Consider the following 14,591-nt stretch of genomic DNA (forward strand, 5'->3'; position numbering starts at 1 on the left):
ATCAAATGCTGGCAGATGATCAGCAATGCATCTACTATTTCTAGGGCCACTTCCTTAAGTACCCTAGGATGTAGATTATCAGGCCCTGGGGATTTATCGGCCTTCAATCCCATCAATTTCCCTAACACCATTTCCCTACAAATACTGATTTCTTTCAGTTCCTCCCTTTCATCAGACCCTATGTTCCCCGGCATCTCTGGGAGGTTATTTGTGTCCTCCTTTGTGAAGACAGAACCAAAATATGTATTTAATTGGTCTGCCATTTCTTTGTTCCCCATTATAAATTCCCCTGATTCTGACTGCAAGGGACCTATGCTTGACTTCACCAATCTTTTTCTCTTCACATATCTATAAAAGCTTTTACAGTCAGTTTTTATGTTACCTGCAAGCTTGCTCTCATATTCTATTTTCCCCTTCTTAATTAATCCCTTTGTCCTCCTTTGTTGAATCCTAAACTGCTCCCAATCCTCAGGATTATTGCTTTTTCTGGCCAATTTAAATGTCCTCTCCTTGGATCTTATGCTATCCCTAATTTCCCTTGTTAGCCACAGTTGAGTCACCTTTTTTGTTTTATTTTTATGCCAAACTGGGATAAACAAATTCTGTAGTTCATCCTTACGGTCTTTGAATGTTTGACATTGCCTATCCACCGTCAACCCTTTGAGTGACATTCCCCAATCAATCCTACCCAACTCGCGCCTCAGACCATCGTAGTTTCCTTTATTTAAATTTAGGACCCTAGTCTCTGAGTCAACTACTTCATTCTCCATCTTAATGGAAGAATTCGATCATATTATGTTCGCTCCGAATCAAGGGGCCTCGTACAACAAGATTGCTAATTAATCCTTTCTCGTTATATAATACCAAGTCTAAGATGGCCTGATCTCTGGTTGGTTCCTTGACATACTGGTCCAGGAAACCATCCCGTAAACACTCCAGGAATTCCTCTTCCACAGTATTGTTACTAATTTGGTTAGCCCAATCTATATGTAGAGTAAAGTCACCCGTGATGACTGCTGTGCCCTTATTGCACGCTTCTTTAATTTCCCTTTTAATGCCATCCCCAACCTTCGCCTTACTGTTTGGAGGTCTATATACCACTCCCACTAATGTTTTCTGCCCCTTGGTATTTCTCAATTCTACCCATACAGATTCCACATCATCAGAGCTAATATCCTTCCTTACGATTGTGTTAATCCCTTCTTTAACCAGTAATGCTACCCCACCTCCCTTTCCTTTTTGCCTATCTTCCCTGAATATCGAATACCCCTGGATGTTGAGTGGCCATCCTTGAGCCACGTTTCCGTAATCCCAACCAAATCATATTCGTTTACCTCTATTTGCGCAGCCAATTCATCCACCTTATTACGAATGCTCTTCGCATTAAGACACAAAGCCTTCAGGCTTGTTTTTTTAACGCTCTTAGACCTATTAGAATTATTATTTACTGTGGCCACGTTTGATTTAAACCGTTGATTTCTCTGACTGCCACTTTTGTTTTTCTCCTTCCTATCTTTTGCTTTTATCCTTGTTTCCCTTTCCTCTGTCTCCCTGCTCAGGTTCCCAACCCCCTGCCATTTTAGTTTAAACCCTCCCCCAGAGCACTAGTAAACACTCCCCCTAGGACATCGGTTCCAGCCCTGCCCAGGTGCAAACCGTCCGGTTTGAACTGGTCCCACCTCCCCCAGAACCGGTTCCAATGTCCCAGGAACTTGAATCCCTCCCCGTTGCACCATTCCTCTAGCCATGTATTCATCTGAAATATCCTTCTATTTCTACTCTGGCTAGTACGTGGCACTGGTAGCAATCCTGAGATTACTACCTTTTGAGGTTCTATTTTTTAATTTGCCTCCTTACTCCCTATATTCAGCTTTTAGGACCTCATCCCGGTTTTTACCTATATCATTGGTACCTATATGCACCACGACAACTGGCTGTTCACCCTCCCCTTCCAAGATGTTCTGCAGCCGTTCTGAGACATCCTTGACCCTTGCACCAGGGAGGCAACACACCATCCTGGAGTCTCGTTTGCAGCCGCAGAAACGCCCATCTATTCCCCTTACAATAGAATCCCCTATTACTATAGCTCTACCCCTCTTTTCCTCCCATCCTGTGTAGCAGAGCCACCCCTGGTGCCAGGAAGCTGGCTGCTGCTGCTGTCCTCTGATAAGCCATCCCCCCCCCCCCCCCCCAACAGTACTCAAAGTGGTGTATCTGTTTGAGAGGGGGGTGTCCACAGGGGACCCCTGCACTACCTGCCTGCGCCTAGTACTCTGCCTGTTGGTCACCCCTTCCCTTTCTGCCTGTCCAACCTCTACCTGCGGTGTGTCCAACTCCTTAAACATACTATTCACGACGTCCTGAGCATCGCGAACGCTCCAGTATGCATCCAATCGCAGCTCCAGCGCTGCAATGCGGTCTGTCAGTAGCTGCAGCTGGATGCACTTCCTGCACACGTAGTTGTCGGGGACACAGGAAGTGTCCCTGAGTTCCCACATATCGCAGGAGGAGCATACCACGTGGCCGGGCTGTCCTGCCATGACTTACCCTTTGATTTAATTTCAATTAATTAATCAATCCCACCAATTACACTACAGTTAAATGGTTTACCAACAGTCCCCGCTACACCAGAGAGACCTTAGTAACTATAAACCACAGAGTTAAAGTTTAAAAAGAGAGAAATACTCACCAACCAATCACCTACATGCCTTCTGGTGACGTCACACATCGATTACTTTTTACTTCTCTCCCTCCGAGCTCGGAGACTGTAGATTAGTAAACCTCACCTGAACTCTGGCGCCCTTTTTAAACTGCCGCTTCGCCGAGTCTCCCGCAGGGCCGCCTCTCTCGCCGCTTCTTGTGCTCTGCGACCATGCCGAGCAATGCTTTGGATCTTTTGAGGTGTCCCTTACGCTGACACAAACAGGCCCTGGGCCTGTTTGCATCAGCTGTAAAGTTTTCATTCATACATTGCTGGGCAGTTAGCCCAACTCCGCACCAGCAATTAGGATTTCCAAGGTGTAACTTGACACATTGCCCAAGTTCGGGATTTAGCACTTGCGGCTCATTTCAAAGGTGGCATGATGCCGAGTATGCTGTCATACCCACTGCAAATTCTGGCCCAATAATTTATAACTAGAAGTGTAATAATGTGATTGATACTTGGCATCTGTATTCAAGGATCGCGGTCTGAAGTGGTCGACACTTGTCATTTTCAACAAGGCATCCTGTCTTCTGGGAGGTGATGTAAAAAATACATATTCAAACTGGCACTGGAGTCTCGCTGTACCCACTCCACAAAATAATGGGATACGGGATCCAGAAAGTGAGGAAGTGCAGATGCTTCCCTGTAGAACAGGAGGGAAAGCTGATCTCCCTTGACTATTCTTTCACTTCTTAAAGTGTGCAGCTTGAAAGTTGCAATGGCCGGGGAGCAATTCGCCCACCTGCCCTCACGTAGGGTGCTGCAGGGAGACTGGAGATAATATGTTTGGAACAGTCGGTGTCGAGAAGAGTGTATATTCTACAGCACCTGGGACAAGTGGTGTTTTGGATAAGTTGCCATATGTTTTGCATTGTTAGGTGGATAATGCATACTGGATGTGGACGTTCCAAGGACGTCTCTTACAGAAGAACACCAAGGATCGTTTCTGCCAACTGCTGTGGAGACCCAGACCTGCAACCCTGCTCTCTCAGGACCAGCTGAAGGTGTGTAACCAGCATTCATTTATATAAAAAGAAAATACTGCAGATGCTGGAAATCTGAAATAAAAACAGAAAATGCTGGCGATACTCAGCAGGTCAGGCAGCATCTGTGAAGAGAGAAACAGAGTTAACGTTTCAGGTCGATGACCTTTCGTCCGAACTCATTTATATAAAATCAGTCAAATCTGACCATAGTTGATAAATTTCCTATTTTGCAAACTGAAATGCCTTGAAGTAGTCATGTTTCAGCAGAACCAATGGGGGGGAAGAGAAGAATTAATTTGGACAAACTGATAAAAGGTGCTTCGCACCTAAGAAAATTTGGCTATAAGTCCAGCGAATTTATATAGCTGCTTAATACCTGTAGCACTGTACTAGTCAGGCTCAAACCTGAATACTATAGCAAAAAAAGATAAACTGCAAAGAACACTTCAGATGTCCTATAAGTCCACTAGTTGTCTTTGTGTATTAACTGAGGCACTGACTTAACTCTACATTTGAAGATAATTGTACCTGAACACTTACTTGAACTAGGGTTGCAGCATGCACGTACAACTTGCCCCATTAATATTTCAGTAACACTTTCAAAGCCTTTGTGCTCTCAGCCATCACCAGGGTAAATTCTTGAGACGTCTGTCCCTGTTAGTTACGAGTATATTGGGGGGGGTGGGGGGGGAGATGAGAAAATATTAGATAGGGTGAGCATTGATGATGCAGGGGAAGAAGGCGAAAACAAGATCGGATTGATTCTTAGGAATGTTCATACGGCAACCAAGCAAAACCATGGTTAGCCATGATTCATCAATAGATATACTTAACTTAGCTCCCTCCAACTGTAGCCTGTGTTAATATATTGTATATTTATATACAGCTAGCTTGAAATTTAGATTTTATTGAAGGCCCAAGGATAGTATTTTAATACTCCAAAGATTTTCTACTTTGAAGAATGTTAATACCATGGAAATGCATATGCTCAGGATGGAATTTGGTATACTTGCTGTATATTGTAACATACAATTTGCAGACTGTTAAGCTACATTTTGCATACATGCAGATTTTACTTAGAACCAGGCCATCACCTTTTCTGTGCCATTAGCTTGCTGTTTATAGTAAATTATCAACATAATTATTTCGTCAAACTTTCTCTCCCACTCCTTTCCTGAAGACAACCCATTCTTTCTAACGTGGGATTCCACCACTGTCGGCCACCCTCTGGAATGCCAACTAAGTGGTCATTCTTCATGCATAAGCCTATTGAGTGCTGGCAGGTTACTTAACTAGGGCACCACAACTGGGCTTCTGCCCCCATTCAATTTTTGTTAAATGGTCACAGGCTGGAGATCAGGCATGGGAGCTCAAGCCCAGAACATTGAGGCACTCTGGCTGTGATCTCATTAATTTAACATAGGCCAGGAATTGAGGTTGTGCCCATCTAAATGGCTACGTCCATGTGGTTCAGCTACATGCTGCCTTCGCCAAGTGGGTGCTTAATAAAATATGTTTGTAGTTAAGAATTCCAAGTGTATTACTACTTTTACAATATAGTGTTCAGGTAAGGGTGGATGTTTCGGTGCCTAACAGATGATTTTGTATAGCTGTTAGCAAACTCACCAAATTAAGATTTACACTTTGCATAATTTTCATCTCTCTAATGTATATACATTCTTTTTTCCAGCAAATCAAAAAAGATTATAAGAAATACTCCAAAATCTTTGAACAGAAAGATCGTTTGAGTCAGTCCAAGGCCTCCAAGGTAAGTAGTTAATGTTTTGTAGTAAAACTAAAAAAAATCACTGAAATCTGAAAGTGAAAATGTGGTACCAGCAGGAGACATAAGTTCCAAAGAACTAAATTAATTTCCTAAAAAGGAACTTGTTTCCTAATCATTATTATGGGCAGAATGCCAGTTCAATGTGATATATAGTAGTCTCTTGCCTGGAGCTTTGAAGTGCTGCTTTTGATTTCGATTTAAAGGTTACTGTTGCAATTGCCCTTCCCTCGTACTTTTAATTAGATGTTTACAGCTAGTCTGCATGTGTGTTGTAGCATTAGGTAAATAGGAGTTTTCCATAGACTTCACTTCACTGGTCTGTTTTAACCTCATCCTCTTTCCCCTTGGACAACTTTGGGATTTGCATCCTGGGGGAGCCATGTACAACTAATGCTGCAGTGTCAGTGCACCATTGGTATAGCCTTGACCATAATATCTTGAGTTTTTCATTAAACACAAGCTGTTCTCAGCAACTTTCTACCAAAAAGGGAATTAAGTATTTTGATTAAGAATTGCTTAATTGATTCTCTGCATAATTTTTTTTTTTTTTTTTTTTTTTTTAAGTCTGTGTCTTCTGTTTAGGGATGAATAAAACATCAAAATAGTCAATTGTCTTTAAATGGGGTATTTGACTTTGGGTACTGGTGTAAAACAGACGCTATCGATTCAGCCGCCCGTTACACATCTTCAAATGAACACTGGGCGTGATGTATAATGGGTGGTTGAATCGATGTCGTCCGTTTTACACTCAACCAAAGTCAAAATTACCCCCAATGTATTTTGTTCAAGTGCAAATCCCTGAATATCTGACTGAAAGGTGATAACTGAAAATTTGAAACTTCTGTTCATCCCCATCTGTTTTGTTTTGTCTTTCTTTCAATAAATGTCCCCTTTCATTTACTTCTTCAGATAAATTTCTTGTGTTAAAATAGCACATATGTGTAATAGTACTTTTATTAATTTTTTAAGGAATTGGTAGATAAACGACGCAAGATGATGGAAGAATTCCATAAATATCGTGCGAAGACCGCCCAGATTTACGCAGAGCAGAAGGCCCAGCGCCTGGAGCTCCGAGGAGGTAATAAATGAGTGTTTAGTAGTGAACAGTTTAACCATGCAGGCTCAAGAACTACTTTCATGGGCGTAATGAAATCAAGGTTTCTAAATATTGAAATATTTGGAACCTGGGTCAAACAACCTGTACAGATCTCCTCAGTAGTCTACTTTTCTACTGTGTACACCGAATAAGCCTGGTTAAAAAAGATCCTCTATGTAGTGACAAAACTAGCTCGTGTGACGTGCAGTGTAATTTAGTTTTCCATTGGTCTGTTCTTTCTTAAAACGAGAGCAGTACCCTTTTTAAAATGAGTTTCTTGAAAATCATCCATCCTTTTATTGTAGAATAAAATGAATTGTGTAAATTTCTAATAGAAATTCGTCCTTACTGTATGTAGAAAAACGTTACTTGTGTCTTTAATTCACTCTGTTGGTCTAGCAAGATTACTGGGGTTCAAATTTGGGGTTTTATACTTCATTATAAAAAGACATTTCTCAATGGAAATAAGATAATTACAAATTGGGGGGGAGGGGGCAGGAATGAATCAGGGTCTTGGTTGTGCTGTGGCCGAGGACAACTTGTATCTCTTGGAACAGAGTCCCAGCCCATATTTTATTGATGAGATGAAGGTTACTCCGTTCTGGCTAAGAGTCCTAGATAGCGTGAGCAGCCTTAACCTAGGTCCCCACAGCTGTCTGTAATATGACCACCTCATTTGGGATTGAATAGAAATGCCTCTGGTTCAGTAGGAAATGCTCTTGGGTTATAGCAAAGGTGTATAGGTTGAGCAAAATAGAAGGAGCTTTACAGCAAGTGGCTGTGCCATATTTGACTAGGTAATGCTGAATACGTCATGCAGTGTGTCTAAATGGGGAAATGTTCCATTTCCCAGCAATAGCACATAGATGGAGACAAAACTTTGAATAAAATCTGCTCCTGTATACTAGTGTTCATATATTCCTTTGGGAAAGTGCATGTCCTTGCAATTGAAAATTCCTGCTCATCACCTCACAGGTGTGGACACAGACGAGCTGGACAGTAATGTTGATGATTGGGAGGAAGAGACCGTTGAATTTTTCGTCACAGAAGAAATTTTCCCTGTTGGAGATCAGGAGTAGTCTTATAACATACAGGTAAGCTACTGTATTGTCACAGCAGAGACACTACACTTGCAAAATAAATAAATTACCACAACCAATTAGACCTCGTTAAGCACAGAGTTTGGAGCACCGTTTATTTCGTTTGGGGGAAAATGTGCACTTCAAAGCCTGAAAAATGTTTTGGTTGTAACTTCAAACACTTCTGCTGTACTATATATTCAAATAAAGTTTTATAATTTGCAAAATTTGAACCTGTACATTTCAATAACTTATTGAAAGCAATTGTACTTCGTAACATATTTTCAACATAAATTACAATTAAGAGTGATTTGGTTTTTTTGGTAACGTAAACTAGCTTCTGTGAATTTTCAGCAAGAAAGACTCATTTATATACAGGAAACTTTCGTTTATCCGGAGGTTAAATGTCCGGAAAGCTGTATCTACCGGCAAAATTCAGGAGTCGGTTCAGATCATTTTTCTTTTCTCCAGTCCTGGCTCTGCAAGCGTCTCTGTAGCTAAGCAACAGCTTCAGCTAGACGCTTGCAAGCTGCGCCGACTGTTTTGAAGCTGTTGCTAAGCAACAGGGTTTGTTGCTTCACACGGAGCTCTGAACTCCGTATGTTTTAACATTAGCGCTGGTTTCTACGGCAGTTTTGATCTAACGGCACCAGCTCGGTCCCGTCGGTGCCAGATACCAGAAAGTTTCCTGTAGTGCCTTTCACAACCGTAGAACGTCCCAAAGTGCTTTACAGCCTATGAAATACTTTTAAAGCGGTGACTGTTGTAATGTAGGAAATGCGGCAGCCAATTTGCAAGTACCAGAAACAGCAATGAAATAATGACCAGGTCATCTGTTTTTAGTGATGTTGGTTGAGGGATACATATTAACCAGGGCAACAGGGAGAATCCCCCTGTTCTTCGAAATAGTGCCTCGGGATCTTTTATGTCCACCTGAGGGGGCAGACGGGACCTCTTTAACGTCTTATCCGAAAGACGGCACTTCACTCAGCACTGCATTGGAGTGTCAGTCTGGATTATGTGCTTAAGTCCCTGGAGTGGGACTTGAACCCACAACCTTCTGACTGAGGCGAGAGTGCTACTAACTGAGCCGTGGCTCATTCAAGGTTGGGAGTTTAATCTTGCAGCAATTTACAAACACAAATCCATATTTTGCCACATTGACAGGACTTTAGCATGCCTATACATAGATACAAAACACATTTTTGAACAGAAACAACTTCAGTTTGTCAAAGTTCTATTGCAGATTATTGTAGAAACAATCCATATTTAAATAGGTTTAGTTTATATTTTAAGACTTTTACTGGTGAATTTTAGCAATGTTGCAGTTCTCTCTTTCCCCATGTCATTCTTGGTATGTTGTAATGCTATAATGTAACTTGTAAGTAATTTATCAAACTTCAGTTTCCCCCTGTTTTAAACCATGTAAAGGAATTGGATCGTGGGCATTGGAACCAGAAAGAATTGACCTATAGCCTCTCCTACAGTACATATGGTTTCTGTAGGGTGGCCACAAGTACCAGCCCCTCCTCAAATTTGATCTCTGGATTTAGAATATTTAAAATAGATGTGCAGATTATAACGGTTAGCAAGTAGATGGATTTATTAACTCATAGATTTTTTTATATATGCTTTTGCAAACAGTATTTTTTCTTTCTTCCCAGTGCCATCATATCTTCAGTTGAAGCTGATTTCTCTTGCATCACCTGGAACTTGTCCTCTACATTTTGGAAGTTGAATGCGCTCCACTCTTGCAAAGATCATCACAGTGCCTTTTACTATATCAGTTTCCACAGTGGTGATAAAGACACTGCCTTCACTTTTAATAATTGTGAATACGTTTCACTAATTAGCAGCAGCTCTACAGTTTACTTTGTGCTACTGTCACTAGTCACTGTGGATGCTGTCTGTGGTTTGTGCAAGTATATTATTACTGAGGCACTCGAAGTTTCCTGTAGCCATGGGCTATTTTTCCATCCATGGTAAATTAACACAGCATTTTGTATGGAGGAATATTGAGAGTACAATAAGGGTTAATACATATTTTAGTGTGCAATTACGGCACTACAGTGGACTGTATCCTCCTCCATTCAGGTTATATTTGACGTCTAATGGGATAAAATAAAGCTTAGTAACATTGATTATGTCGTGCCTGTGTATTGATTATTGTTTTAAATACTTCTCTAATCCAAAGAAAACGGGTTGAATACATTGTTGACTTCCATGCATTATCAGCACCATCTCTGGTTTATTACGGTGGTGCGACAAGCCAATTGCAGCAGGACCTGTGACTTTCGGCAGAGTTGTTCTGCATTCTACCAGTCTGCTCAATCTCATCAGGCACAATATTTTCTTTGCATTACACTAAACCTTGGTTTTCATAAATGAAGATGTGTCCATCCATATAAAGAGAGCTGGCAGCCTATCCTATTTATCATTCGGCTGCTAGGAAACTGCTGCTGTGTTTCTAAAATTAGGGGTGTCATAGATGAACATTAAAACCTCACTAGAACAGTGCACTCCTGACTGGGCGGCTTTAACCCAGTTATTAACTGGCATTCAGACTCTTCATTTGTAAATCAGCTAATAAATCCCTTTGGAACAACACTTTTAAATGTGCGGTGAGATTTTATTATATTTTGTAAAAATGGGTCCTGTAGAAATCAGAGGTGACTTTTGAAATCGGAATTTAGTCCGCAACAATGATTTTTAGTTTAATTTATTAAATTGTTCAAACCTTAACTTTGCACCATGTGGTATATTAAGTCACTCTGTTTTGCTTAATTTTTTTTTGTGTAACAGTCTAGTGCTAGTCTTGTCACACAAATCTAATCCGAATGATAAATCACTTTCTATGTAGCCTATATACAAACCAAGCATGCTGTGAATAATGCATACCTTGCGTCGATGCTCCCTTTCAGGCAATCCGGTTCTCAAACTATGTCTGCAAAGGCGTTCATGAAGGAAGGGGGGGGGCAATATATTTGTGTTTCTAGGAGAACACTGGCTGAAGTGACACTTTTAGGATGTTTCGATATTTTCTTTTCCATTCTAAAGATTGACAGTTTTAGTTTTTCACTGTCAACTTTTATCCTTCAAACGAACACGAGTTTTAAGTTTTTTTTTAAAAACTTAGTTGAAAATGGGTGTTTGGTGGGGGTGAGGGGGGAGGAGTTAACATTTTTGTTGGTGTACTGGAGATGGTTAAAAAAAATAAACTAGAGACCGCATTAGACACTGCCAAGCACAAATGAAACCGTTATAGAGATCCAATTCTCGTAAAACCTGCAACAACAAAAAAGTTGGGATAACTGCAGGCATATGAAAGTGTCTCTTGTTTAGAGATTTAAAAACTGATTCGAACTAATGCCAAATTCTCAGAATTTATCAATACAATCAGTAAAAATGAAGATCCCTGTTAAGTGCAATACTGCATGTAGCATAAATAATCATGCTATAGGTCCTGTAAGCTTTCCATGAAGTGGAAGTGTTCCAAAAAGGCTCTGTTCTACTTATTCGCTGTGGTATTAAAGAGGCAACAGCTGCTTATCTTAACCCTACTCCGTGTGGGTTTTTTTTTTTCGGTACCCTATGACAGCAGGATATTTAGTTGGCCAAGCATGTTTCATATGTGTTTAACATCTTACTGTTAAATTGTAGTATGTGTTTCATAACCGTGAGAAATAGCTAACTACATTTGTATTTTGGATTAAAGCTAAATATTTATTTTTCACAAAAAAAACTTGCTGAGATTGTAATGGAAATTATATGGACTGTGTTGCTTGAGATCATTTATGTTCAAATATGGTGTGGTTTAAAGGTGTTATTTTGGGAATCCTAAAATCTTTGAGGATAGCGGTGTAAAGAAAAAAGAAAGATTTGCATTTATATAGCGCCTTTCATGACCTCAGGATGTCTCAAAGCGCTTTACAGCCAATGAAGTACTATTTTGTTGTAACATAGGAAATGCGTCCGCCAATTTGCGCACATCAAGGTCCCACAAACAGCAATGTGATAATGACCAGATAATCTGTTTTGGGTGTTGAGGGATAAATATTGGCCAGGACACTGGGGAGAACTCAATAATGGCTCATTGATTTATTTACCTTCTAGGCTTGAATATGAATCCAGCCTGGACTAATGGGGTGAAAGTCTCTTTTCTACGCTGATTGTAAGGGTTCTACATAAAATGAATTTGGGAGTGCCAACCCAGTTCCTGGTGGGCATGAGTCTACATACAAAACTGCCAATAATTCAGTGCAGATTGGTCTTGCTTAGAGAAGCTGCTCTGAGAAATGGGAACATTGGCACTGGGTACTGCTTTCAGATTTGCAGGAGTTAATGAACATTATTGGGGAAAAGCAATCTCCCATTACTTGGCAGCTAGCAATGTTATGTTTCATCGTGACTGGTTAATACACTGGATGAAAAATGAGTGTCCCCAGCATTGACATCCGTCACCTGGATGAGCACAAAATTCATCTTTTTTTAAAAAGGGCGGCGAGGGAATGAAATGTCACCAGGTTAGATTTTCTATGAATTACATTTCAATGCATTGTATAAAAAAAAAACTTAACCTCCAAAATGGAAAATTTAGAACCACTGCAGTGGAAAACTAAACTCAATGTACAAAATCCTATTTGCTATCCTTCTAATCAAATTTGGTCATTAATACAGTAATGCCCTTTGACCTGCATCATTCTGACATGGTACATTAAAAAAACCATTTTCTTAAACATTGTGTACATATTCCCAAATATGTTAAATGTAAGTCCCCACTAGCAAATTCTATATTTTGAGTATCTAATGGGAAGTGTGCAAATCAGCTTTATCCACTTGAAGCATTAGATTTTTGTCTATGGAGCTGCGATCAGTGTCTCCACTACTGTATTTACTTTTTCTGTATTTGTTGACTTACCAGCACATTATTCCTGTTGCTGTGTATGTGTATTTACCAATAAAAACATTTTCTGCTATAATAGCACTGTTTTTCTTTTGGGTAGGTAGCTGGCGGTTTTCTGAATTAGGACAGGAAGTCCCTGGGAGTCCATCAATATTCGCACTGGGTCCCTTTTAAGGCTTTCGCATTCTTGAAATGTATGCTCGGGCAGGGTACAGATCAGAACCCCAACGTTGTGAAGTAAAGAAGCTGCAGACTTTCTGGCTTTGGTATTCGGTATCTTACAGAAATTTGCAGTGTGCTGCATCTGAAAAGTTGATGTGTGTTAACAAATTTATGAGGTAACTGACTTGGGAAAATCCCTGAAACTTGATATAATTGAGCTGAATTAATATTTGTAATACAGCTATTGACTTGAGCAGTTGCCCTGATTTTATCATGTCAAGTAGATGAATTCAGCTGTCTCTTAGTTTTATATATGTTATAGAAATGTTAAGCATGTGTGAGCCACAACCTTGCCTGTTCTCTGTAGAGCAGAGTGCCAAGAATGCACAAGATTTTTGTGAGAACCTAATCTGGAGTGATCCATCTTGCCTCAACTATTTACAATCTATATTAATGACTTGGATGAAGGGACTAAGTGTACTGTGGCCAAATTTGCTGATACAAAGATAGGTGGGAAAGCAAGTTGTGAAGAGGAGACAAAGAATCTGCAAAGGGATAGAGACAGAATCAGTGAGTGGGCAAACATTTGGCAGATGGAGTATAATGTGGGAAAGTGAGGTTATTCACTGGTAAAAATAAAGCAAATTATTATTTAAATGGAGAGATTTTACAAAATGCTGCCGTACAGAGGGACCTGGGGGTCCTTGTGCATGAAACACAAGAAGTTAGCATGCAGGTACAGCAAGTAATCAGGAAGGCAAATGGAATGTTGGTCTTTATTGCAAGAGGGCTGGAGTATAAAAGCAGGGAAGTCCTGCTACAACTGTTCAGGGTATTGGTGAGACCACACCTGGAGTACTGTGCACTGTTTTGGTCTCCTTATCTGAGAAAGGACATACATGCCTTAGAGGCATGTATTGGTGAGACCACACCTGGAGTACTGCGTACAGTTTTGGCCTCCTTATTTAAGGAGGGATAGACTTGCATTGGAGGCAGTTCAGAGAAGGTTCACGAGGTTGATTCCTGAGATGAAAGGGTTGACTTAAGAAAGGTTGAGATGGTTGGGCCTATACTCATTGGAGTTTAGAAGAACAAGAGGTGATCTTACTGAAACATAAGATACTGAGGGGGCTCGACAAGGTAGATGCAGAGATGATGTTTCCCCTCATGGGGGAATCTAGAACTAGGGGGCATAGTTTCAGAGTAAGGGGTCGCCCATTTAAAACTGATGAGGAATTTCTTCTCAGAGGGTCGTAAATCTGGAATTCTCTGCCCCAGAGAGCTGTGGAGGCTGGGTCATTGAATATATTTAAGGTGGAGATAGACAGATTTTTGAACAATAAGGGAGTGATGGGTTATGGGGAGCGGACAGGGAAATGGAGCTGAGCCCAAGATCAGATCAGCCATGATCTCATTAAATGGCGGAGCAGGCTCGAGGCGCCAAATGGCCTACTCCTTTTTCTTATGTTCTGAGACACAATTGTCATTAGCATCAATTATCGTCCCTCTCCACGGATGCTGCCTAACCTGCCGAGTGTTTCCAGCATTTTCTGTAATTATCATTAGCACATCATCCAGAATAGCCTGGTGCCACTGGTTTGTTTGTCATCATTAAAATAATACAGTATCAGCAAATATATTCAACTAGTCTCAACTCCAGAATCATGTACGGAGGGTAAATTACAGAATTGCCAGTTTTGCATCTAGTCTTTTAGGTTTTCAAATGAAAGCAATATTTGTTTTTCACAGCTATATAAGGGTTTGATCTGATCTGCCTTGTTCTTTTCTAGCTCTCTCCAGCTTTTGACTTGATTGTTCCGTTCTCCCCCACAATTTATCTCTTTGGAAACACAATCTCATAGTTCCACTCAGCTG

At 40.6% G+C, this 14,591-nt stretch overlaps 1 protein-coding gene across 1 annotated transcript in view; it reads left to right on the top strand.

Annotated features, from left to right (window-relative positions):
- Positions 1-12,630, top strand: part of eif3ba (eukaryotic translation initiation factor 3, subunit Ba) — a 43,502-nt gene extending 30,872 nt beyond the window's left edge. Inside the window, exons 15-19 of the mRNA XM_086000404.1 lie at positions 3,583-3,708; positions 5,381-5,458; positions 6,446-6,554; positions 7,548-7,666; positions 9,316-12,630. Coding sequence (XP_085856530.1) covers positions 3,583-3,708; positions 5,381-5,458; positions 6,446-6,554; positions 7,548-7,651 — 417 coding nt within the window. The 3' untranslated portion in view covers positions 7,652-7,666; positions 9,316-12,630. The remainder of the gene's footprint in view (positions 1-3,582; positions 3,709-5,380; positions 5,459-6,445; positions 6,555-7,547; positions 7,667-9,315) is intronic.
- The last annotated feature ends 1,961 nt before the right edge of the window (positions 12,631-14,591 follow it).

Source organism: Somniosus microcephalus, chromosome 11 (genome assembly GCF_052327205.1).
Source record: "Somniosus microcephalus isolate GS21.2 chromosome 11, FLI_Smic_1.0, whole genome shotgun sequence".
NCBI lineage: Eukaryota > Metazoa > Chordata > Chondrichthyes > Squaliformes > Somniosidae > Somniosus > Somniosus microcephalus.